The 26350-nt window shown below is 41.0% G+C and overlaps 1 protein-coding gene across 1 annotated transcript in view; it reads right to left on the reverse strand.

Annotated features, from left to right (window-relative positions):
- WDR93 (WD repeat domain 93) overlaps positions 1–26350 on the reverse strand; it is a 50933-nt gene that overhangs the window by 12144 nt on the left and 12439 nt on the right. Inside the window, exons 5-13 of the mRNA XM_081227889.1 lie at positions 16445–16523; positions 14355–14470; positions 11493–11531; positions 8252–8336; positions 4587–4758; positions 2882–2952; positions 2225–2311; positions 1058–1177; positions 527–740 (exon numbers count right to left, since the gene is read on the reverse strand). Of these exons, the coding sequence (XP_081084015.1) occupies positions 527–740; positions 1058–1177; positions 2225–2311; positions 2882–2952; positions 4587–4758; positions 8252–8336; positions 11493–11531; positions 14355–14470; positions 16445–16523 (983 nt within the window). The remainder of the gene's footprint in view (positions 1–526; positions 741–1057; positions 1178–2224; positions 2312–2881; positions 2953–4586; positions 4759–8251; positions 8337–11492; positions 11532–14354; positions 14471–16444; positions 16524–26350) is intronic.

Raw genomic sequence — 26350 nt, forward strand, 5'->3', positions numbered from 1 at the left:
GGAGTGGTTTGTTATATGTAGCAATAGATAATTAAAAGGTGGTTAACTTGGAGGAGGAGAGAGAAGGATGTGATCAGGGAGAAGCACACAGAGAGCCTTAACTGAATTGGAGATGATCTGTTTCTTAAGCTCGGTGATGGGTACAGTGGAGTTCTCACCCCCCCAATATGTATGCTAAATACACCCCCTCACACAGATTGTACAGATCATTTACCTGCATAAAATAGTTCACAATTTAAAAGAGAGAGAGAGAGACCCTTGGAGAAACTGATAAAAAACTTTTGGCAGAAATGACCCTCTTCCTGGTCATGTGGGATATGAAAGATGTCATTTGTGCCATCATACAATTTATATATATATATATACACCCACATGTAAAAGACATTGGTGATCTTGAGAAGCTTACCAGGAAAGTGATGACTAGAGGGAAAGTGGACTCTAGGCTGAGAGATTGTCAGTTTTTTACCATTAAACAGCATCATCTGTCTGGCAGATTATGTACCCACCCTGCCCTCAAGCCACTGACCTCTCCACCAGCACACTGAGGGTGGGTCTTTGGGTCCCCATGGCTGCCACCAGATGGAGAGAAGCATCTGTACACAGTACCACACATTTCATTTGGGATTTCACTGGCCTCTCGGGATACATGTTCTGTCCTTTGTGGACTAAGAAGTATTTCAGGAAGTGAATGCTTTGGCAGAGACATCTTTCAGGAAGAGCGATGACCCCAAGAGAGAGTCCTGGAGAAAGTAACGGCACAAGCAGGTCAGAAAAGGGGGAAGAGGGAGGCAGCCATGGGCGCAGGGTCTGTGACCAGCAAGAGTGTGAGGGACGTGAGGGCAAAACCAAGCAATGAGCATCCCCCGAGGGTGAAGGCAATAAACGCCAATGTCCGAGGGGAGCCCCCTTCAGGGGGACCCCTTCTAAGTAGTTGGGGGAACCAAACCCATGGAGGTGGGCAGGCTCAGCACTGGAACGGAGGGAAGGAAGCTACAACGCAGCCAGGTACTGACTCTAGCCATCAAATGTGTATCAGAGGGACGGCGGTGGGGCTCACCTTTGGCTAGGTCCCACAGTGTGAGCACACCATCCTCGCAGGCCAGCACCAGGTAGGAGCCGCAGCAGCTGAGCTGAGACACCACAATGGGTGCAGCACAGGGCCACACGCTCTCGGGATCTAGTGGGGAGGACACCACTCACCAGGCTGCCCCCCGGACCCCGCCCCCACCCATCACTTCCACCTGGACAACATGAGACCCAGACTAGCCTGCCTGTCTGGACTCACCATCTCTCTCCTCTCTGCAATGCTGTCTCCTTCCTCAGGATAATATATATAACAACAAGTTACACCATTATACTACAGCTGACATTGAATGAGTACTTACTAGGTGCTAAACAGTGTGGTAGGCACTTTAATGCATCATTTCATTTAATTCTCACAAGGATCCTATGAGGTGGGTCCTATTAGTACCCCTGTCCTACAGATGAGGAGACTGAGGCAGAGAAGTAAGTGACTTGCCCGAGGTCATATAAGCCTGGTCAGTACAGAAGTTGAGATGAGAAGCCAGGTTGCCTGGGAGAGGGATGGAAGGAAAGAAATTCTTCCCTTGTGAGTTTTTAAACTTTACTTCTGAGATATAACTCTGAAGTACAACATAGTGTTGTACTTCATGGAATTCTCACAAAAGTGAACTTGCTCATGTAACTGCCTCCATGAGTTTGTAAAAAACAAACCACCACCACCCATATTTCCTAAGTGCCTTTCAATTTCAAAGAGCTTTCACATACAGAAACTGAATTTTGCTATTCACAACAAATGCATGCAGTGGATAACAATGGTGTAATTGAGTAGTTTTCTGTTTTGGATGAGAAAATGGGATTGGGGTGTGAAGTGACTGGCCTGAGACTACACAGTTCGCAGACAGTTGTGCTGGGACGGGCCCTCTGGTGCCAAGCCCACCTTCTTTTTACCTTCGTTGTCTAAGGAGCCCTGTGGACCTGACGGGGCTCTGTCCCTATGGACCTGTCATCTTTAAGAAACATGACAGTTCAGAGACAGAGCCTTGGGGTCACACCACAGCTGCCAAGCCACCCACTCTGCCTGCACAGCTCTGGTCCCCTAAAGCCACGCTGCTGTGTCAGTCACGTGCTCTCAGCTAAGCTGAAGAAGGACATGTTTTCAGAGCCCTGAGCTTAGACCACTCCCATCTCGGCAGTAAAGTACCAACTTCATCCTTCAGCGTTCGGTTAAGCGAATAGAGGAAGAAGTTGTGACTTCCAGTCCAGTGTACGCCAATGACACAGGCTACCCCTGGGAAAGAAGAGAGGAAATGGGCATTACATAAGGGGTCTGCGTGGCCTTTGGTTTGTGTGAAGGGATTTGCCCAAGAGGAAGTCAGTTTGAAATGGTTCATTCTAATGGGCAGCACCCAACTGAAGGGTGAGCTTCCAGATGAGGGGCTGGGCACCCCCCAGGAGGCCTGTTCCTAGGGCCAAGTCGCCTTCTTGTGCAGGGAGTGCAGGGAGGATGGTCACAACTGCCCCTCAGCTGCTTTCACATCTAGATAATTCATATCCACTTGGCTGTCAGTGTTTTAAATAACATTTTCTACAAAAGGAATTCATATCCAGAAGCAGCCTGGCAGGACGTGTGTGCACACCTTCCTCTGTGGCAGCTCACTCCCTGAAGACAGTGCCAGCCTCCATATCAGGGAATCTGGGTTCAGGGGCCACAGGTCCAACCAGAAACCATTAAGCTGCAGCTGGCAGCCGACTTTCCACCTCATTCCCTCCCAGCAGGCAGGGTGTGCTGTGCAGAAGTTCTCTAGGAGGGCTTGCCAAGCATTCCCCCAAGGTGACCACCTACTTCACGTTCATTTACCTGGGGGGCTCTTAACTTCCACTGGCATTGCAACTATGCAGCTAGGAAGGAGGAAGTGGAACGTGGCCATACTGGGAAAGAAAGAGACACTGGTCAGAGCCATGGCAGACTCCTCGGCAAGGAGAAATGCTGGCAGAGTCTTGGTAGTAAGACCAGAAATGGGTAGTTCAGATGGACCTTCCCAGGAGTTCAGGGCCATGAGGCAAATCACATTCTACGTGCTGGTCCTGGTGAGGGCAGGGCAGGTGGAGCGGTGGAAATTATTCCCAGGCCAGGAACAGCACCCAGCGTGGGCAGATCCCTTCCCCAAGGGATCTTGGGGAAGATCCCTTAATGCCAGACTTGGGTGAAGTGCATAAATGCTCCTATCCTGGGAGCAGTACAACCAGTGGTGTGCTGATACGTTGGCACTCTTAAAAAAAAAAACCCAAAGCCCTGATTTCCTGATTTATAGGGTTCGTAGCTTTTTGTGGTATAAATATTCCCACTATGGACAGTTACCAGTGGTTTAATGACTGGCTTGCAAAATTCCTAAATACCTTGCTGGGCAGCACAGCACTGAACCTTACTGGGTTCCAGTTCAGGCCTCAGGTAGTTTCTGTTAGGGCCTAGCCCTGGGACTTTGTGTGAAGTGAGAAAATTCAAGGCCCACTTGTCGGCAAGATGAGAGGTTGCACTTCCCATGTGAAGCAAGGACATCCCTGAGACCCACAGTAGCTGTGAGGAGAGCTGGTTCCTGAACCTGCTCCACCAGATACTTCAAGGACTTGGGCTCAGTTTTTACAATCACTGAGGCCTGCCTGCTGACCAAGATTAGAAAGTAATGTTTTAATAATTACACGTTAATGTATTACATTTAGAAAGACTGGATGGAAATGGAGAAAAATATTAATAGTGGTGACTTTTATTTCCCTCTTGAGGATCATCTGTGCTGTCTAGATAATCAGGAAAACAAATTTTTTTAAGGAGACGCTATCATACAAAAAATTATAAAATAGGGAGTTCCCTGGCGGTCCAGTGGTTAGGATTTGGTGCCTTCACTGCTGTGGCCCGGGTTCAATACCTGGTCAAGGAACTGAGATCCTGCAAGCCACATGGTGCAGCCAAAAAAAAAAAAAAAAAAAATTCTAAAATAAACTCTACTTCTCATCTCCATAGATGTCTATGCCTTCTTTAAAATCTATGTTATCAGCCTTTGTTCGAGCTATATTTAAACAATCTCCATACAACTTTTTTTAAGGAATTTTTTCTTTTTTAAAAAAATGTAATTAATGTATTTATGGCTGCGTTGGGTCTTCGTTGCTGTGTGCGGGCTTTGTCTAGTTACGGTGAGCAGGGCCTATTCTTCGTTGTGGCGTGCAGGCTTCTCATTGCGGTGGCTTCTCCTGTTGCGGAGCATGGGCTCCACGTGTGTGAGCTCGGTAGTTGTGGCGCACGGGCTTAGTTGCTCTGTGGCATGTGGGGTCTTCCTGGCCCGGGGCTCGAACCTGTGTTCCCTGCATTGGTAGGCGGATTCTCAACTGCTGCACCACCAGGGAAGTCCCTCCATACGACTTTTCAAAGACTTTTCTGAATTTCTCAGAAAAGTCCCCCAAACCATTGAGACCTTGAATTAATTCAGGTCCTTGGGTTGATTCCTGCGTGTGCCCAGGGAGGAGAAGCTCCCAGGGCGGAGGCGTTCTGGCTGGGCCCCTCCATGGCTCACCTGAGCAGCTCCTCCTCCCACTCCCCATCCAGGTACTTCCTGAAGGTGGCGTTGAAGATTGCCGCCTGCCGCTCCCACTGACTGTCCTTGATGAAGTGATTCTGCCCAGAGCCCAGCCCACAGCAGTCCTCTATCTTTGCAAAGACTTCCAGGGGGCTTTTAAATGTGGTACCTAGGTTGAAAATATTCTAGAATTGGTCAAACCATCTGACTTCCTCCTTCCTGATTTCCCCCTTCTCCTCCATGCTTCCCAATTTCCTGCAGAATCCCTCGTCCTCAGAAATCTGTTCTTGCTTTGCCCAGGTGTTCAGTCTTCTTCCCAACCTCTCTCCTACTCCACCAGCTCACGCAGCACAGGCAAAGGGCAGCTGCTCTCCTCCTCCCACTTCTCCATCTCCATCCCGCCGTCATTTCCTGTTTCCAGACTACAGAATCTCCAGAGGCCAAGGACATGTCACGAGTCACTAGAGGCCTTAGATCACTGTTGCTGTCTCCCAGCTCAGCAAGGCCCCAAATCTGCCGTTACTTGTGCTATTCAGCTGCTGCTGCGGACCTACATTCGACAGTCCCAGCCTCTTCCTGTGCTTACATTTATCCAACTACCTTCCTTTAAAAAAATCTCCTTTCTCTGCCAATCACTTTTCTTATCACTCTCCTTCCCAGTAACCTTGCATTTCCTTCTTTTTCATCTGCTCCTAAATCCACAGTAAAACTAAGTGATTTATTTTCTGGGTTCACAGCCCAACTTTCAGAATTTCTGAAAGTGCCCAGGTCCCTCAAGTTGCCCAGGAGGTCTCCCTGTGCCCCAGGCCTCCTTCCCCAGAGGCAACCATTGTTATCAGTTTCTTGCATAAATTTCTAGAAAGAGGCCCCTTCTAGATGGCAATATATTATTATATTATATAATATATGCAGTATTATATTATATTTTTTATATGTATTACATGTACATTTGTATATATTTTATAAACAAATGATAGCATATATCAACTAGCAGTTCTCAGAATGTGGTCCCAGATCAGCAGGAATCTGGCAGGGTTAGAAATGAAGGTTCTCAAGCCCCACCCCAGACCTACTGAAACAGAAACTCCGTGGGTGGGGCCCAGCAATTTGGGTTCTAACAAGTCCTCCAAGTGAGTCTGATCCAGCTAAAGTTTGAGAATTGCTGTCATACACTAGAACCCTTGCATTTTGACTTAACAAAATGTCTTGGGAGGTCTCTTCATTTCAGTACTATAGATCTTCTTTGTTATTCATTGCTTATTTTCATTTAGTAAATCTTTCTTTTGTTGTGAAATATAACACATTCAGAAAAGAGCATAAAAATATATCTTAATAAATTATTATAAAGCAAACATCTGTCTCTACTGAGGTCAAGAAACAGATTATCATCCCTCCCTAAAAGCTTTCCAAGGGCCCTTCTCCAGTCATAACCCCCTGGAAAGAGTGACAACCATTGTCTTGGCTTTTATGTAATCACTTCATGACATTTATTTTACTTTTGCTACCTAAATATGCATCTAAACACTACAGCTTTGTTTTGCCTGCTTTTGAGCTGTACACAATGGAATTACACAGTGTTAACTCTATATGTGCCCTCTTTTGCTTAGTATTGTTTGTGAGATTTATCCATTTTGTTGTGTGTAGCTGTAGTTTGTTCATTTTCATTGCTGTATAATATTCCATTGGGTGAACTAAAGTTTATTTATCTGTTCTTTTATTGATGGATATTTCAGTTGTTTCATGGTTTGGGGCTATTGGAAATCATGTAATTATTATCATTCTTGTACATGCCTCCTTGTACACATTTACTTGCAAGCCTATCAGGTATACACCTAGAAGCAGGGTGACCAACTCATTCTGGTTTGTGCAGGAGTTTCCCAGTTTTAGCACCAAAGGCCTCACATCCCGGGAAACCCCTTAGTCCCAGGCAAAATGATATTCTTGGTCGCCCTACCTAGGAGTGTAAATGCTGGGTCATAGGATATAACTTATCTTCAACAGTACCAAATAATACTAAACTGTTTTCCAAGGTGGTTGTACTGACTTTCATTGCTAACTGTAATCTATGGGAGGTCTGATTATTCCACATCCTTACTAACTTGGTATGATCAATCTCTTTTAATTTTAGCCATCCTGGTGGGTGTGGAGTGGTATCTCATTATGGTTTTAATTTGCATTTCCCTGATAACTAACTATGTTGAGCACCGTTTTATATGTTTACTGGCCATTTGAATAATCTTCTGCCTGTTTTATGCTGAATGATCTGTCTTTTTCCTAACAATTTGTAGGAATTCTTTATATAGTCTGGATGTGGACCATTCATAAGTTTTACATGTTTTGCAAATATCTTCTCCCAATACATGATTTGTTCTTTCATGCTCTTAATGATGTCTTTGGATGATTAGAAGTCCTCAATTTTAATGTAATCAAACATATCAACTTTTATTATATATAAGTACTTGTGTTTTGTTTAAAAAGTCTTTCCCTACCCAGAGGTCATAAAGATATTGACTTATTTTCTAAAAGTTTTATTGCTTTATCTTTCATATTTACTTCTATGATTCATCTGGAATTTAATTTTGTATATCATGTGAGGCAGGGGTCAGGTTTCACTTTTGTTTCCATATGGACAACCAGCGTCATTTACTGAAATGACCATTCACTACTCTGTAGCACCACCTCTGTCAGGTATCAAGTGTCTATTTATGCTTAAGTTTGTCCTGGCCTCTCTATCCTGTTTTATTAATCTATTTTTCTACCTACTATTTCTATCTATTTATATTTCTGTATTTTATATATGTTTCTATTATTCACTCATCTCTTTTTCTACCTTGTTTTAATTACTGTGGCTTTATAATAAATCTTGATGGAGCAAATTATATCACCATGTTCTTTTATAAGAGTGAATTGGCTATCCTTGGTGTTTTGCATTTCTTTCTTTGTTTTTAATGGTTGTAAAGTATTCTGAGTGTACCAGATTTATCTAACCAGTCTTTTGCCTCTATAAATAGCACTGCAGTGAACATTCTTGTGGGTATATCTTTGAGGTCATACATGAATATTGAGAGGATAGACTCTATGTTCCGTGTCTACAGAGGACTTCCCCTCTGCTCCTCTTAACCAACTCCCACTTATTCTTCAAAACCTTCCCCAATGTCCCTTCTTCTGATAAAGCCTCTGCTTATTCCCTGGGCAGAGTTAGTTACTCCTTCCTCTATGTTTTCATGGCCCTGGATGTTCCCCATTGTTGCACTTATCATATCCTACTATGGTGGTTTCCTTCTATTCTCCCTTGGTACACTAGCAGCTTTTAGAGCACAGGAGATGTGTCTTACTCATCTTTGTGCTTGGTGCAGTATTGGCACTGATGAATGAACTAACACAGGAATGTAGGAATGAATGAACTCCACTAGCACTTGGGAAAGATGTCTCTTTCCTGATATCCCAATTCTGTTAGTTAACTGTATCCTTGTAGCATTTATATTTTTAATCTTTAGGTCTCAGAGCTTATGAATTAAAAAATTATCTTCAGAACTATACTTGTCAATTAGATATTGCTGCCAATAAATGGAAAAGATGGGAAATGTGGAGAAAGGCAGAGAATGAAAAAACTAAGAAATCAATGGCAAAAGGAAAGAGAGTATTCATTGAGTTATACCTACCTGCAACTGGTTTGGGTGGTTTGATTTGCATTATGTAAACTGGAAGACTCAACTTAACATCTTCTCTAAAAGAAATGTTTATATCCTACAATAAGGAAAAGGCACAGCTAATAAGCCAACAAAGTAGATAAAACTGCATCATTAAAAACACTCATTTCAAAAGAAGGCAGAAAAAGAGGAATAAGGAAGAAAAACAGGTGGGACAAATAGAAAGTAAATAGCAAAGTGGTAGATTTAAACCTAAACATATCAATAATCCCATTAAATATAAATTGCCTAAACACCCCAATTAAAAGGTAGAGATTGACAGATTGTATAAAAAGGCAAGACCCAACGATATGCTGTCAAAAAGAAACTCATTTTAAATATAAAGACACCAATATATTAAAAGTATAGAAAAAAGATACATCTTGTAAACTGATCAAAAGAAAGCTGGGGTGGCTGTATTAATATCTGACATAATAGATTTCAGAGCAAAGAATATTACCAGGGATCAAAGAGTCATTGAATAATGATAAAATGGTCAATTCTCAAGGGGACTAAAATTCTAAATGTTTAGGCACCTAATAACAGAGCTTCAAAATACAGGAAGCAAAAATTCTTAGGTGTGAAAGCAGAAATAAATAAATCTACAATCTCACAGATTTCAACACTCTTCTCTCAATAATTGACAGAATAAGTAGACAGAAAATCAGTGATACAGAAGGGAAAGCAGTGAGGATATAGAAGACTTGAATAACTTGGACCACCACCAACAAGAATACGCATTCTTTTCAAGTGCACATAGAACACTTACCAGGATAAACCATATTCTGTGCATGAAACAAGTCTTAATAAATTTGAAAGGTTTCAAATTATATGAAGTATGTTCTCTGATCACAATGGAATTAAGTTAGAAACCAATAAAAGGAAAAGAAAGATGTCTGGAACATCTCAAGTATTTGGACACTAAATAACATGCTTCTAAATAATCCATTGGTCAAAAAAGATACAAAAAAACAAATTAGGAAGTATTTTGAAGTATTTTCGAAAATGAGAATATAACATATCAATATTTAAAGGAAGCAGCTAAAGCAGTACTCAGATATAAGTTTGTACCACTAAATGCCTGTGTCATTCTGCAAAGTTCATAAGGTCTTGGTGTAGGCAAAGACATAGGAATGATAAAGGTCATACATACGAATGATTAGGTCAGGAAACAAATGGGAAAAGAAGGATTACTCAAAAATATTTGTGTGGTGGGCTTCCCTGGTGGGGCAGTGGTTGAGAGTCCACCTGCCGATGCAGGGGACACGGGTTCGTGCCCCGGTCCGGGAAGATCCCACATGCCGCGGAGTGGCTAGGCCCGTGAGCCATGGCCGCTGAGCCTGCGCGTCCGGAGCTTGTGCTCCGCAACGGGAGAGGCCACAACAGTGAGAGGCCCGCGTACCGCAAAGAAAAAAAAAATTTGTGTGGCAATTGCTATTTTAAAAGAATAGATAAAAGTTGATCTCTTCCTTGCTCCATTCACAAAAGAAACTCCCATATGTATAAAAGAGTGAAATGTCCAAAAAAAACCGAAAACCAAAAACAAAAAAAACGATGAAAAGTATTAGAAGAAAGCACAGGAGAATTTATTTATAACCTTGAGATAGAGAAAGCCTTCTTAAGTGCAATGGCTATAAAGAAAAGATAAAAAATTCTGACTATATCAAAATCTAAAACTTCTTTATAACAAAAAAGCACATAAGCAAAGTAAAAAGGGAAACAACAGAGTGTAAGAAAACATATAATAGGCAAAGAATTCACAGGCAATTCACAGAAGATAAAACCTCAATAGCCAATAAAAATATGAGATTAATGAAAATTAACACGAGATGCCATTTTGTTCCATCAGTTTGCACACACAAAAAATTAATAACAAATTTATCGAGGCTGTGGAGAATTACTGATTAAATGTAAATTGTCATGCCATTTTTGGAGGACAATTTAACAGTATCTACATTAAAACTAAAAACGCACATATCCTTCAGAAGCACTCGGGTATACAAAGAAATTACAAAGATTTTCATTGCATTATATAAAAGCCACCCTCAATATCATCAATGGACAAACAGCCAAATAAACTATGGTACATCCTTAATAGGAATAGAGCACAGGATGTCAAAAGAACAAGGTAGGTTTATCGGACATTGCAAAACTTTGCCAATAAGTTGATTAATAAAAATGCAAACTTGTAAGAAAATATATATAGTATGATGCCACTTACATAGAAGAAAATTCCCATAAAATGAAACTATATTTTTCTAAATAAACTGATATCAGAATAAAAGTATACAGTAAAGACCTAGAAAACACACACCAAGATAATAATGGTGATGACCTCTGGAGAGGGCTGCTCTATCTGAATTACTTGGCTTTTCCCAGAGTGATGTGTTCACATATTATTTGTATAATTTGAAACATAATGTAATTTTAGAAGGGAAAAAGGAAAGGACTCGAGAAAGAGACTTCCATTTGGAAGTTCACCACTGCCCTTCTGATAGGCCAGAATCCCAAGAGCTAAGCCTCTGGAAAGTATGGTATGCTCTCTGCCTCAGAGGGAGAGCCGGGAAGCTCCAGGGAAGCCATTCTGTTCTCTACGGTATCCCAATACAAAGACAACCTCCAACACCAAAAAAAAAAAAAACTCACTCAGTTTGGTGGATTGGGCTGTTACTTTGGCAGGGGCCAATTGGATTTCATGGGGCCTGAAGTATATATGATTTAGGGGTCTTTGTAAGAAAGAGAACACAAAAGTTTGAACACAAAATGCCCATGACCACCCTAATACCACTCAATCTGGGGGAAATTGTGACAGAGGGGAAGTTTGAGTGAGAAGAGATGGTGGTCTTAAGTGATTACGGTTAAAACATGTTACTTTTTGCAATTTTACAAAAGTACGTGGTCATGTGAACACACTGGTAGGGCCCCTCCTATGGTCTTGGAAGGGGCCATACAAGTGAGGGGCCCTGAAATTTAACCTCCTTTACCTTCAGGGAAACCCATCTCTGAACAAATGACTTGGGTCAATTATCCTCAAGGATAGGGGGCCATCTTCAAGGGAATGAGGCACAAGAGTAAGTCACAGAGAATCTGAAAATAGTGCCCTGGTAGAACATTTTATTAGTATATTTGATATTTAAGGTAAATTTCAAATCAAAATAAAAATTTCTAACATGTAACTTAAATCTCTTTGGAGATTTTCTTTAAAGTTTCTTACCGTTTCTAAATTATCTGCAGTCACGGGATCAAGAGTGTTCTGAGGAGAAAAATGAGAAATTAATTCACAGTAGGTTTGGTATATGTTCCCCTTCTTCCTTCAATCTTTTGAGATGCTCTTTCTTCCCCCCAATTATTTTCGTGAAATGTGAACTCATCCTGTAGACATGGAGGACCAATATTTGTGTGGTCTTCTGGCCTGCGGATTTTAACACATGATCCTTGTCCTCTAGGATCTTAAAATGTATTTGGGGAAACAAGAAATCATTAGTGACGTTAAGAAGAAATATGAGTAGAGGGGAGGAGATCAATTAGGAGACTATTACAAACATCTAAGTTGAAGCGAATATGTCTGATTGGCAAAATACATCAGTGATGTTGACAATTATATTTAAGTAACTCTAAATACAATTCACAGGACACGAATTACCACTGTAACTGGCATTAGTTGATTGCTTCTCAGTGTATAGAAACAGTGAATTATGGTGAGAAACCACCCCCATTCCAAGGTGCTTTTCCCACTTGGATAATAAATTAATCTCTCAAAAAATGTATCTGTTGGGCACCAAGTAGGATACCATGGGGTTGGTTGATAAAAAGAAGCAGAAGCTATGGTCTTAACAACCTAGAAATTTATCATCTAGTTAGGAGAAAAGAACTTCCATGCACAACCGGATAGTATGTGAGAAGTGTCAAAGAGAGGTATAGAGAATAAATTCTGTAAGAGTTTAGAGGAGGAAGGTCTCTGGGCCAGTAACTCTCCCAGGGGTACAAAATCACACCCTGCTATGAAGACATTCACTGGAGAGAAAAGGCATTTATTCACAGCCACTCAATGAGCTCGGCATCATTGAGTCTCAGTCTTGGTCTCCTATATTAATAATATCACTAATTCTTTAGCACCTAATACAGTATGTTTTAAAGGCATGCTCAATGAATATTTGTTGTTGTTGATTTAAAAAATAAGTGCACATCAAATAGATGAGAAAATTTTGTCTTAGGGACTTCCCTTGTGGCACAGTGGTTAAGAGTCTACCTGCCAATGCAGGGGACACGGGTTCGAGCCCTGGTCTGGGAAGATCCCACATGCTGCGGAGCAACTAAGCCCGTGCACCACAACTACTGAGCCTGCACTCTAGAGGCCGCGAGCCACAACTACTGAGCCCGCGTGCTGCAACTACTGAAGCCCATGCGCCTAGAGCCCATGCTCCACAACAAGAGAAGCCACCGCAATGAGAAGCCCATGCACCGCAACTAAGAGTAGCACCCACTCGCCACAACTAGAGAAAGCCCACGTGCAGCAATGAAGACCCAATGCAGCCAAAATGGAAAAAAAGAAAAAAAAGAAAATTACATCTTAAAATAATATTTACTGAAAATCTATATTTTAAAGAGATGGCATGAAGCCCAGGGATCACATATAATTAAACTGAAGTGGTAGAGTTCCTACCTTCTAAGAATAAGTGAAGAATGCATGTATTCCTATACAGTGAATCTCCTACATACAAACAAGTTCCATTCTGAGAGCATGTTCATAAGTCCAATTTGTTCGTTAAGTCCAACAAAGTTAGCCTAGGTACCCAACTAACACAATTGGCTATATAGTACTGTACTGTATAGGTTTATAACACTTTTTACACAAATAATACATAAAAAACAAACACAAAAAATAAAGAAAACATTTTTAATCTTACAGTAGAGTACCTTGAAAAGTACAGTAGTACTGGCTACATCTCTGCTGCTTTTACTCTTGCTTCCGGACATCCTGGGCTTGAAATAAAGATACTGTACTACTGTACTCTATACAGTACTGTACAGTAAAGTGCACAAAAGCACAACCACTTGTAGAGGGTGCACGCATGTGACAATGTACACCAGACATGTGAACGCACGTTTGCATCTTTGAAAGTTCAAAACTTGAAGGTTCGTATGTAGGGGACTTACTGTATATTTAGAACAACCCTTTTATACCTTAACCTGGGGAATTTAGTGGAATGGGAGACATGAAAGGATTATTTCAACCCAGGAGGGAAAAAAAATATCTATTAGAGTAAAAAAAAAAGACTCTTCCAGAGAAATGCCTGGGAGTGCTCTTGGTGGAGAGGCAACACCTAGACGAGAGAGATACCAGATTCCGACACCTCTGCTTTTTTTTTTCCAAATATATATATATATATATATATATATATATATATATATATATATGTATCTATATGTATGTATATAGGAGTAAAATTGCGTTACAATGTTGTGTTAGTTTCTGCTGTACAATGAAGTGAATCAGCTATATGCATATCTATATCCCCTCCCTCTTGGACCTCCCTCTCCCCACCATCCCCACCATCCCACCCATTTAAATCTAGAAACAATAAATGCTGGAGAGGGTGTGGAGAAAAGGGAACCAACCTTCTTGCACTGTTGGTGGGAATGTAAATTGATACAGCCACTATGGAGAACAGTATGGAGGTTCCTTAAAAAACTAAAAATAGAATTACCATATGACCCAGCAATCCCACTACTGGGCATATACCCTGAGAAAACAGTAATTCAAAAGGACACATGCACCCCAATGTTCATTGCAGCACTATTTACAATAGCCAGGACATGGAAACAACCTAAATGTCCAACGATAGATGAATGGATAAAGAAGATGTGGTACATATATACAACGACACTTCTGCTTTTTAACATCTTATTTTAACCACAGCAAACTGATTTGAGAGACATGGGCCAGTGTGCCTCTTGTCCTCTCTTATGGCCTCCAGAAGGCCTCCTTCATCTTGAAATTGCAAGGAGGAGTTAGGCTAGATGTGGGTCAAGGGTAGGGAGAAACATATCAGGTGAAAACAGGGATGTTGCCTACCAGTTGCAGCTGTCTGACTTTTTTCTTTGGATTTATGGTGAGTTGGGGGTGCTCCACTTCCTTGAGCCAAGACTCCTTAGGCAATTTGTACACATCCAGCCAAATATCTCCAGCTCCTGCATTGGGAAACCAAGGAACCATTGAGCAAGTGCAGGCAGGCAACAAGTTTCCCCTGAGAAACGGCCCGTCTTCACAGAACCTCTGTGAAGGTTGGCACAGAGACCAGCGGGCACCCTCAGAACAGCAACTTTGACAAACGGAAGGAGATGTAGTTCTGCAATGGTTATTGCCAGTCCTCACTCATGGAGAGCTGCAGAGCTCCTCTCCTCAGGCCACTGCCTCTGAAGGAAACGGGCCTCTCACTCACAGCACTGAGGTAACAGCTTTTAACCAAACTGTCTGTGCTGCCTTGTCTCCGTGTTTTCTAGGTTCCAATGGTAAATTCCACTGATGTTTTGTCTCACAGCTATTCCCGTCTGGGGAGGAAAGTGGCATATATAGAATCAATAACTGAGAGGGGTATGGCTGAGAAAGGGTTAGAATTGTGAGAGATGCCCCAGAGAATTCTTCTGACCAATATTTGAGGAGATGACAACCCATGGGGTGGTTGTGAGACTATCTCGTCAAAGAAACATGCTCAGCTTCTATACTGAACTCCTGCCAACCTGGGAAAGGGTACTTTCCTATGATGGGATTCTGGCTAAATGTTTCCTTAAAAAAGTAATCTATATAGACACCTTGATTTCAGACTTTGGGCCTCCAGAGCTGTGAGAGACAAAATATCTGTTATTTTAGGCCACCCAGTTTGTAGTACTTTGTTATGGCAGCCCTAGGAAACTACTACAGATGGTATATAAGTTTTTTTTTGTGATGCATAAAGCATTATAAAATATGTATCTTTCTCCAGCACCTAACATATGAGGGGCCTGGGGCAAGAATATACATGGAGGCCTATACACTGCATGTCTAAATATTTAAAAATTAAAAATCAAGCTAACAATCATTTGAATAAAATATGTTCTATCACCACAGGAATAACTGCAAGAGGCAAGATCCAACATTGAATGCTAAAAATGGTGGGCAAAACTTTAGTTTTTAGTCTCCTTAGAGACTAAAGTTTAGAGATTAAACTTTAATCCTGGGCATAGTCTCAAAGTATCTCCCCCCAATTGTTTATCAATCACTGTGGAGATTTCAACATGTCTCAAAATTCTTTGATCCTCCTACAACCAGGAAATGGTGTTTCTATCCTCTCCCCTCGAGTGTGGTCTGGACTTAGACTATGGAAAGGGAAAAACAGTAGCTCAACAGTGGAGGAAACTGGCAGGTCACTTTAACTAAATGATCAAGGTTAACATCAGCAGTAGTGCTACCGATGTAATACAACAAAAAGTTCCTTTGTGGGACTTTCCCCCAAATCCTTAACCCTGGTTGAATCATGAGAAAAAATTCAGACAAACTGAAATTCAGGGACATTGTACAAAATATCTGACTCATACTCTTCAAAAGTGTCAAGGTCATGAAAAACAAGGCAAGGTCAAGACATCACAAATAGGTATAGACTAATATGATGATGACTAAATGCAATATGATATCCTGGATTGCACCTTGGAGCAAAAATTTAGATTAGAAGAAAAACTGGCAAAACGTGAAAACTGTAGTTAATAGTGTTATACCAATGTTATTTGCTTAATGTTGACAACTGTACCATGGTTTTGTTAAATGTTGGCATTAGGGAAACTGGGTGAAGGGTATAAGGGAACTCTGTCCTATCTTTGCAACTCTTCTGTAAACTATTTCTAAATAAAATGTTTGGGACTTCACTGGTGGTTCAGTGGGTAAGACTCCATGCTCCCAGTGCAGGGGGCCCGGGTTCGATGACTGGTTGGGGAATTAGAGCCCGCATGCTGCAACTAAGAGTCCACATGCCACAACTAAGAAACCCACATTTCCACAACAAAAATCCCACGTGCCGCAAGTAAGACCCCGCACAGCCTAAATAAATAAAGTTTAAAAGGTTTTGGAGAAAAGTGATTATCTGGAAGAGACTGCAAATCTGAATCTTCTTAAGAGCCTTTGGTTAATCTTACCTTGTAGGAGGAAGGCTGCAAAGTCCCCTCCTTCAGAAATCTCCATTTTTATACAGGTGGTTTGCTTGCTGGTATCATCCTGAAAGGAAGAGAGATACTGAGAGAGGAAGTTCAGCCTGATGACAGAAGAGAATGTATTTCAGGGCTTTTTGTAGTTCACACCAGGGAAATAAATCCTTTTAAAACTTGAGGCATAAAAAGATGCCTCAAACTGCTTCAAACTTTCCATTTTTGCACAGGAATTAGACAAGATTGTAAGTAAAGAAGTGGAATTCAGTTTTCTGTCAAAAGGGTTTGGGACTTATTTCCTGGTTTCTTAAGTACTCCTGATGATTTGTAGTCATTTCATACTATCCGATCTCCTGCTCAGGTTTGCAAACCCTACAGACCTATGCCACCACTCAGGTATTCAAAATGAGCTGAAACAAGTTCTACATGACACTGAAAACTCTGGTCAGTTGCTTGAAAAAAGGTTCTGTCTAGGCTACTGTAGTGTCATAGTCTGATTGGGCTGCTAAAACAAAATACCATAGACTGGGTGGCTCATAAACAATGAACATTTATTTCTCACAGTCCTGGAGGTTGGGAATCCAAGATTTCCAAGGATTTCTGGCAGATTCAGTGTCTGGTAAGACCTAGCTTCCTGGCTCATAGACTGCATGCCACCTGTGGCTGTGTCCTCACATGGTGGAAGGGTTGAGGGAGCTCTCTTGGTCTTATAAGTGCACTAATCCCATTTATGAGGACTCTGCCCTTGTGACCTAATCACCTCCCACATTGGGGATTAGTATTTCAACATGAATTTTAGGGAGACACAAACATTCAGTCCATATTAAGTAGAGACTGAATGTAACCCTAGAGTGAAACCTGCTCAAACTTTGGGCCAGGTGAAAAAGACTCAATGTGTACAGTTGTGCTATACCTTTAAGGAGCTCTAAGACTAGCAACATAAGATGGCTAGACAAATTAGGCTGGTGAGCCCCCTAAATTATTTAAGGAGAATGAGTTTTAAACATTTTTAATTTTTGTTTTTCTTTCATTTTATTTTTATTTCATTTATTTATTTGGCTGCACAAGGTCTTAGTTGTGGCATGCAGGATCTTTAGTTGTGGCATATGGGATCTTTAGTTGCTGCATGTGAACTCTTAGTTGTGGCATGTGGGATCTAGTTCCCTGACCAGGGATTGAACCTGGGTCCCCTGCATTGGGAGCACAGAGTCTCAGCCACTGGACCACCAGGGAAGTCCCTAACTTTCTTTTTTAAAAAATTGGAGTATATTTGATGTACAATATAGTTATTAACAATTTTAAAAATTTATACTCCATTTATAGTTATTATAAAATATTGGCTATATTCCCCATATTGTACAATATATCTTTGTAGCTTATTTTTTTTTTTTTTTTTTTTTTTTTTTGCTGTACGCGGGCCTCTCACTGCTGTGGCCTCTCCCGTTGCGGAGCACAGGCTCCGGACACACAGGCTCCGCGGCCATGGCTCGCGGGCCCAGCCGCTCCGCGGCATGTGGGATCTTCCGGGATCGGGGCACGAACCCGTGTCCCCTGCATCGGCAGGCGGACTCTTAACCACTGCGCCACCAGGGAAGCCCTGTAGCTTATTTTATATGTAATAGCTTGTACCTCTTAATCCCGTACCCCTATATTGCTCCTCCCCACTTCCCTCTCCCCACTGGTAAGCATTAGTTTGTTCTCTATAACTGTGAGTCTGCTTCTTTTTTGTTAAATTTACTGGTTTGTTATATTTTTTAGATTCCACATATTAGTGATATCAAACAGTATTTGTCTTTCTCTGACTTTTTTCACTTAGCATAATACCCTCCAAGTCCATCCATGTTGCTGCAAATGGCAAAATATCATTCTTTTTTATGGCTTAGTAGTATTCCATTGTGTGTGTGTGTGTGTGTGTGTGTGTGTGTGTGTCTTCTTTATCCATTCATCTGTTGATGGTCTCATAGGTTGCTTCCATATCTTGGCAATTGTGAATAATGCTGCTAAGAACATTGGGATGCATGTATCTTTCTGAATTAGAGTTTTGGGGGTTTTTTCCATTATGTACCCAGGAGTGGAATTGCTGGGTCATACAGTAGTTCTATTTTTAGTTTTATGAGAAACCTCCACACTGTCTTCCACATTGACTCCACTAATTTACATTCCCACCAACAGTGTATGAGGGTTCCCTTTTCTTTACACTCTCACCAACATTTGTTTTTTGTGTTCTTTTTTTTTTAAAGGGCTTTTGGTTTTTTTTAATATTTATTTATTTTGGATGCGCTGGGTCTTAGTTGCAGCACACAGGATTTTCACTGTGGCATGTTTAGTTGCAGCATGTGGACTTCTTAGTTGCGGCATGCATGCAGGATCTAGTTACCCAACAAGGGATTGAACTCAGGCCCCCTGCCTTGGGAGCGCAGAGTCTTACTCACTAGACCACCAGGGAAGTCCCTGTGTTCCTTTTGATAATAGTCATTCTGACAGGTGTGAGGTGATATCTTTGTGTGGTTTTGATTTGCATTTTTCTGATGATTAGTGATGTTAAGCATCTTTTCATGTGCTTGTTGGCCATCTGCATTTCCTCTTTGGGAAAATGTCTATTCAATTGTTCTGCCCATTTTTAAATCAGGTTGTTTGTCTTTTTGATGTTGAGTTGTATGAGCTATTTATGTATTTTGGAAATTAATCCCTTAGTTGCATCATTTGCAAATATTTTCTCCCATTCTTTTCATTTTGTTTATAGTTTCCTTTGCTGTGCAAAAGCCTTTAAGTTTAATTAGGTCCCATTTGTTTATTTTTGCTTTTATTTCCATTACCCCAGGAGACAGATCCAAAAAAAATATTGCTGCGATTTATGTCAAAGAGTGTTCTGCCTATGTTTTCCTCTAGGAGTTTTATAGTATCTGGTCTTACATTTAGGTCTTTAATCCACTTTGAGTTTATTTTTTTATATGGTGTTAAAGAATGTTCTAATTTCTTTCTTTTACATGTAGCTGTCCAGTTTTCCCAGTACCACTTACTGAAGATACTGTCTTTCCTCCATTGTAAAATCTTGCCTCCTTTATCATAGATTAATTGAGCATACATGCATGGGTTTATTTCTGGGCTTTCTATCCTGTTCCACTGAGCTATGTGTCTGTTTTTGTGCCAATACCTACTATTTTGATTACTGTAGCTTTGTAGTATAGTCTAAAGTCAGGAATTGTGATTCCTCCAGCTCTGTTCTTTCTCAAAATTGCTTTGAGTATCCAGGGTCTTTTGTATTTCCATACAAATTTTTAAATTATTTGTTCTAGTTCTGTGAAAAATGCCATTGGTATTTTGATAGGGATTGCATTGAATCTGTAGACTGCCTTGGGTAGTATGGTCATTTAAAAATATTTTTATTTATGTATTTTAATATCAATTTGTAGGTTATAGAAATTTCAAATGCACATGAAGACAAAAAAATAGTATAATGAACCCCATGTATCCATTACTCAACTTCACCAGTTATCAATATATGACAAATCTTGTTTTATTGTCTCCCAACTTCATTAAATACTTCTATTTAATTAATCCTAGTTCCTTAATACCACTTACTATCCAGTCTGTTTTCAAATTTCCTCAATTGTCTAATAAATACCTCTCCACAACTGGTTTGTTCAAATCAGAATTCATGTGTAACTGATTCACTTTGCTGTACACCTGAAACTAACACAACGTTGTAAATCAACTATACTCCAATAAAAAAATTTTTTTTAAAAGTCAAAACTGAGAAATCAGGATTCAAATGAAGTCCATGTATGGTATTGAGTTGGCCAAAAAGTTCATTCGGGTTTTTTGTAACGTCTTACGAAAAACCTAAATGAACTTTTTGGCCAACCCAATATTTCGTTAATTTATCTCGTAAGTCTCGTAAGTCTCTTTTAATTTATAACTGTTACCCTATTTGTTTTTCTTTTCACCATTTTTTTAATTGAATAAACCAGGTCATTTGTCCTGTGGAATTTTTCACTTTTTCACTTTCTGGATTGGACTGATTGCATCCCATGGCATTGTTTACATGTATTTCCTGTAAACCAGCAACCAGTTCTAGAGGTTTGATTAGATTTAGGCTCAATTAAAACAAAAGGCCAGAATACTCCGCAGGTGTTTGGTGTCTCCCTCTGGCATCACATGAGGAGGCTCATAATAGCTAGCTGTTCTTTCTCTTTTTTTTTTTTTTTTTTTTTTTTGCAGTACGCGGGCCTCTCACTGCTGTGACCCCTCCCATTGCGGAGCACAGGCTCCGGACGTGCAGGCTCAGCGGCCATGGCTCACTGGCCTAGCCGCTCCGCGGCATGTGGGATCTTCCCGGAATGGGGCACGAACCCATGTCCCCTGCATTGGCAGGCGGACTCTCAACCACTGCGCCACTGGGGGAGCCCTGTTCTTTCTTTTAATAATGTTCATGGTGATCATTGACAAGAGGTGTCATCCTGGCTCATCAATTATAAAGTCCCCCATCAGCACTGATGGTCGTTACCTAGACCATAACTCTGCAAAATGGCTACAAAACTGATATCCCCCAATTCTATCATTCCTTCTGCATTTGTTAGAATTCTTCTATAAAGAAAATCTTTCCATTTTTCCATCATCAACTATTTGATTACCCTGAAATACAGCCTATATGGGAAAGTCAAGATAAATGCTTGATGCTCTCCCTAATTAGTTTTCAGAATACTGAGTTTGTACCTTAGCAACTTCCAGAAGTAATAATGGAAGTCCTTAAAAAAATATATGTAATGAATTAACTTTTTTTAAAAACACTTTTGGTGTGTTCTAATCCACCAACACTACTTTCTTTTTAATGTCCCTGTCAAGTTTGGATATCACAGTTTTGCTGGTCTCCTAAAATCAGTTGATGAGTATTCCCTGTATTTTTTTTAGAGAGATTTCTTTTTACATAAAATTTAAAAACAGTTAAAGGGACTTCCCTGGTGGCGCAGTGGTTAAGAACCCACCTGCCAATGCAGGGGACACGGGTTCGACCCCTGGTCTGGGAAGATCCCACATGTCGCGGAGCAACTAAGCCCGTGTGCCACAATTACTGATCCTGCACTTTAGAGCCCATGAGCCACGAGCCACAACTACTGAAGCCTGCGTGCCTAGAGCTCGTGCTCCGCAACAAGAGAAGCCACCGCAATGAGAAGCCCGCGCATTGCAACAAAGAGTAGCTCCCGCTTGCCGCAACTAGAGAAAGCCTGCATGCAGCAACAAAGACCCAACGCAGCCAAAATTAATAAATAAAATAAATAAATTAATTTAAAAAAGAATAAAGTACTTTGTTAAATAAAATAAATAAAAAATAAAAACAGTTAAAGGCACAGATATTAAATGTACAACTTGATGGGTTTGGACATATATGTATACATCCATGTAACTAACACACAGTCAAGGTATAAGTTCCTTAGTGCCCTGTTTCAGTCAATTACACCTCTATAGGCAACCAACGTTCTGCTCTTCCTCACCAACATAGCTTGGTTTCAACTGTTCTTAAATTTCATGTAACTGGAATCATACAGGGCCTGTAACATCGGCGGCCTCTGCACCCTTTCTCCTTCAATAACATCACATTCCACGGTCTATCTCCTACACGGCAAAGGCACTTCCTGGGTTATTCTTTATGGCAGTCTGTTGTCCAAGTACATCTTCCTTGGTGTCCTTACTGGTGGTGAAACCGTATCTGTTGTTCACAGGAACCATCTGACTGTTCCCCAAACCTTTGTTGCCATAACCTCTTTGTCTCCACCAGCAGGCGCAGCCCTTGCACGGGTGGTGCAGGTGTGGGCAGTGTGGAGGGCTGTGGGCTGCTGGGTCTCCACCTCCTTGCTCAGGGTTGTGGTCATGGTGACTGGGGCCAGCTGTGACAGTTGTGGCTCCTCCTGGGGTGTGAGGGCCACTAGGCAGGGCAGCGGTGGGGTTTCTCAGAGCTCTCTGGGGTCCACTCTCTGCCCCTGATACTGATTGAACTCTAATAGCATCGTTTTTTAAAATTAATTAGTTAATTAATTAATTTTGTCTGTGTTGGGTCTTCCTTGCTGCACGCGGGCTTTCTCTAGTTGCAGCGAGCGGGGGCTACTCTTTGTTGGTGTGCGTGGGCTTCTCATTGCAGTGGCTTCTCTTGTTGAGGAGCATGGGCTCTAGGCACACGGGCTTCAGTAGTTGTGGCATGCAGGCTCAGTAGTTGTGGCACACAGGCTTAGTTGCTCCGTGGCATGTGGGATCTTCCTGGACCAGGGCTCAAACCCGTGTCCCCTGCATTGGCAGATGGATTCTTAACCACTGTGCCACCAGGGAAGTCCCTAATAGCATTTTTGATGAGCATAAGTTTTAAATTTTTTAGCAGCTTTATTAGGGATGTGATAACATAATAAACTGCATGTTTAAAGTGTACAGTTTGATTAGTTTAGACATGTATATCCCTTGAAACCAGCACCACAATCAAGAAAGTGGACATATCCATCACTGCCAAAAGTTTCCTCCTGCCCCTTTGTAAGCTTTCCCTCCACCCCTCTCCCAACTCACCCCAGGCAAAAACTGGTGTTTCCTGTCACTAGATTCGTTTGTATTTTCTAGAATTTTACATAAATGCAATCGTACAGTACGTATGTATTCTTTTTTGTTTCTCTTCTTTCACTCAGCCTATTTATTCTGAGATGTAGCCATGTTGTTAAGTGCATCCTTTTTACTGCTGAGCAGTATGTACCACGATTTGCTTATCCATTCACCTGTTGATGGGTGTTGAGTGGTTTCTGGTTTCTGGCTATTACAAAGAAAGCTGCTGTGAACATTCATGTACATATTTTTGTATGGAGATATGCTTTCATTTCTCCTGGGTAAATGTCTAGGAGTGGAACGGCCACATCATATGGTAGGTGTATGTTTAACTTTTTTAAAAAAACTGCCAAAGTGGTTGGGGCACTATGCTTTACCACCAGCAGTGAATGAGAGTTCCAGCTCTTCTATAGCTCTGCCAACACTTGGTATGGTCAGTCTTTTCAATTTTAGGCATTCTAATACACGTGCAGTGATAGCTCATGACTTTAATTTGCATTTCCCTAATGACTAATGATGGTGAACATCTTATTTACCCTCTCTCTATATTCTTTAGTAAACTGTCCTTTCTTCCCCAAGACATTTGCTCATTTTAAAAAACTGGGTTGTTTTCTTACTTTTGAGTTTTGAGTTTTGAGAGTTCTTCATATGTTCTGGATACAAGTCCTTTATCAGATATATGACTTGCAATTATTTGCTTCCAGTCTATTACTTGCCTTTTTATTCTTTTAACAATGTCTTTTGCAAAACAGAAGGTTTTAGGGTTTTTTTTTAATTTTTAATTTTTTTTTATTTTTTGCTTTATAACAAATTTAATCAGTTATACATATACATATGTTTCCATATCCCCTCCCTTTTGCGTCTCCCTCCCACCCTCCCTATCCCACCCCTCCAGGCGGTCACAAAGCACTGAGCTGATCTCCCTGTGCTATGCGGCTGCTTCTCACTAGCTATCTACCTTACGTTTGGTAGTGTATATATGTCCATGCCTCTCTTTCACTTTGTCACAGCTTACCCTTCCCCCTCCCCATATCCTCAAGTCCATTCTCTAGTAGGTCTGTGTCTTTATTCCTGTCTTACCCCTATGTTCTTCATGACATTTTTTTTTCTTAGATTCCATATATATGTGTTAGCATACAGTATTTGTCTTTCTCTTTCTGACTTACTTCACTCTGTATGACAGACTCTAGGTCTATCCACCTCATTACAAATAGCTCAATTTCATTTCTTTTTATGGCTGAGTAATATTCCATTGTATATATGTGCCACATCTTCTCTATCCATTCATCCGATGATGGACACTTAGGTTGTTTCCAGCTCCGGGCTATTGTAAATAGGGCTGCTATGAACATTTTGGTACATGTCTCTTTTTTTTTTTTTTTTTTTTTTTAAGTTGTGGCTCGTGGGCTCTAGAGCCCAGGCTCAGTAGTTGTGGTGCACGGGCTTAGTTGTTCCACGGCATGTGGGATCTTCCCGGACCAGGGCCCGAACCCGTGCCCCCTGCATCGGCAGGCGGACTCCCAACCACTGCGCCACCAGGGAAGCCCACATGTCTCTTTTTGAATTATGGTTTTCTCAGGGTATATGCCCAGTAGTGGGATTGCTGGGTCATATGGTAGTTCTATTTGTAGTTTTTTAAGGAACCTCCATACCGTTCTCCATAGCGGCTGTACCAATTCACATTCCCACCAGCAGTGCAAAAGTGTTCCCTTTTTTCCACACCCTCTCCAGCATTTATTGTTTCTAGATTTTTTGATGATAGCCATTCTGACTGGTGTGAGATGATATCTCATTGTAGTTTTGATTTGCATTTCTCTAATGAGTAAAGATGTTGAGCATCCTTTCATGTGTTTGTTGGCACTCTGTATATCTTCTGTGGAGAAATGTCTATTTAGGTCTTCTGCCCATTTTTGGATTGGATTGTTTGTGTTTTTGTTATTGAGCTGCATGAGCTGCTTATAAATTTTGGAGATTAATCCTTTGTCAGTTGCTTCATTTGCAAATATTTTCTCCCATTCTGAGGGTTGTCTTTTGGTCTTGTTTATGGTTTCCTTTGCTGTGCAAAAGCTTTTAAGTTTCATTAGGTCCCATGTGTTTATTTTTGTCTTTATTTCCATTTCTCTAGGAGGTGGGTCAAAAAGGATCTTGCTGTGATTTATGTCATAGAGTGTTCTGCCTATGTTTTCCTCTGAGAGTTTGATAGTGTCTGGCCTTACATTTAGGTCTTTAATCCATTTTGAGCTTATTTTTGTGTATGGTGTTAGGGAGTGATCTAATCTCATACTTTTACATGTCCCTATCCAGTTTTCCCAGCACCACTTATTGAAGAGACTGTCCTTTCTCCACTGTACATTCCTGCCTCCTTTATCAAAGATAAGGTGACCATATGTCCGTGTGTTTAACTCTGGGCTTTCTATCCTGTTCCATTGATCTATCTTTCTGTTTTTGTGCCAGTACCATACTGTCTTGATTACTGTAGCTTTGTAATATAGTCTGAAGTCAGGGAGCCTGATTTCTCCAGCTCCATTTTTCGTTCTCAAGATTGCTTTGGCTATTCGGGGTCTTTTGTGTTTCCATACAAATTGTGAAATTTTCTGTTCTAGTTCTGTGAAAAATGCCAGTGGTAGTTTGATAGGGATTGCATTGAATCTGTAGATTGCTTTGGGTAGTAGAGTCATTTTCACAATGTTGATTCTTCCAATCCAAGAACATGGTACATCTCTCCATCTATTTGTATCATCTTTAATTTCTTTCATCAGTGTCTTTTTTTTTTTTTTTATAAATTTATTTATTTATTTTTGGCTGTGTTGAGTCTTCGTTTCTGTGCGAGGGCTTTCTCCAGTTGCGGCGAGCGGGGGCCACTCTTCATCGCGGTGTGCGGGCCTCTCACTGTCACGGCCTCTCCTGTTGCGGAGCACAGGCTCCAGACGCACAGGCTCAGTAGTTGTGGCACACGGGCTTAGTTGCTCCGCGGCATGTGGGATCTTCCCAGACCAGGGCTCGAACCCGTGTCCCCTGCACTGGCAGGCAGACTCCGAACCACTGCGCCACCAGGGAAGCCTCATCAGTGTCTTATAATTTTCTGCATACAGGTCTTTTGTCTCCTTAGGTAGGTTTATTCCTAGATATTTTATTCTTTTTGTTAAATGGTAAATGGGAGTGATTCCTTGATTTCACTTTCAGATTTTTCATCATTAGTATATAGGAATGCCAGAGATTTCTGTGCATTAATTTTGTATCCTGCAACTTTACCAAATTCATTGATTAGATCTAGTAGTTTTCTGGTAGCATCTTTAGGATTCTCTATGTATAGTATCA

This window comes from Mesoplodon bidens, assembly GCF_964165515.1.
Source record: "Mesoplodon bidens genome assembly, chromosome: 3".
NCBI lineage: Eukaryota > Metazoa > Chordata > Mammalia > Artiodactyla > Ziphiidae > Mesoplodon > Mesoplodon bidens.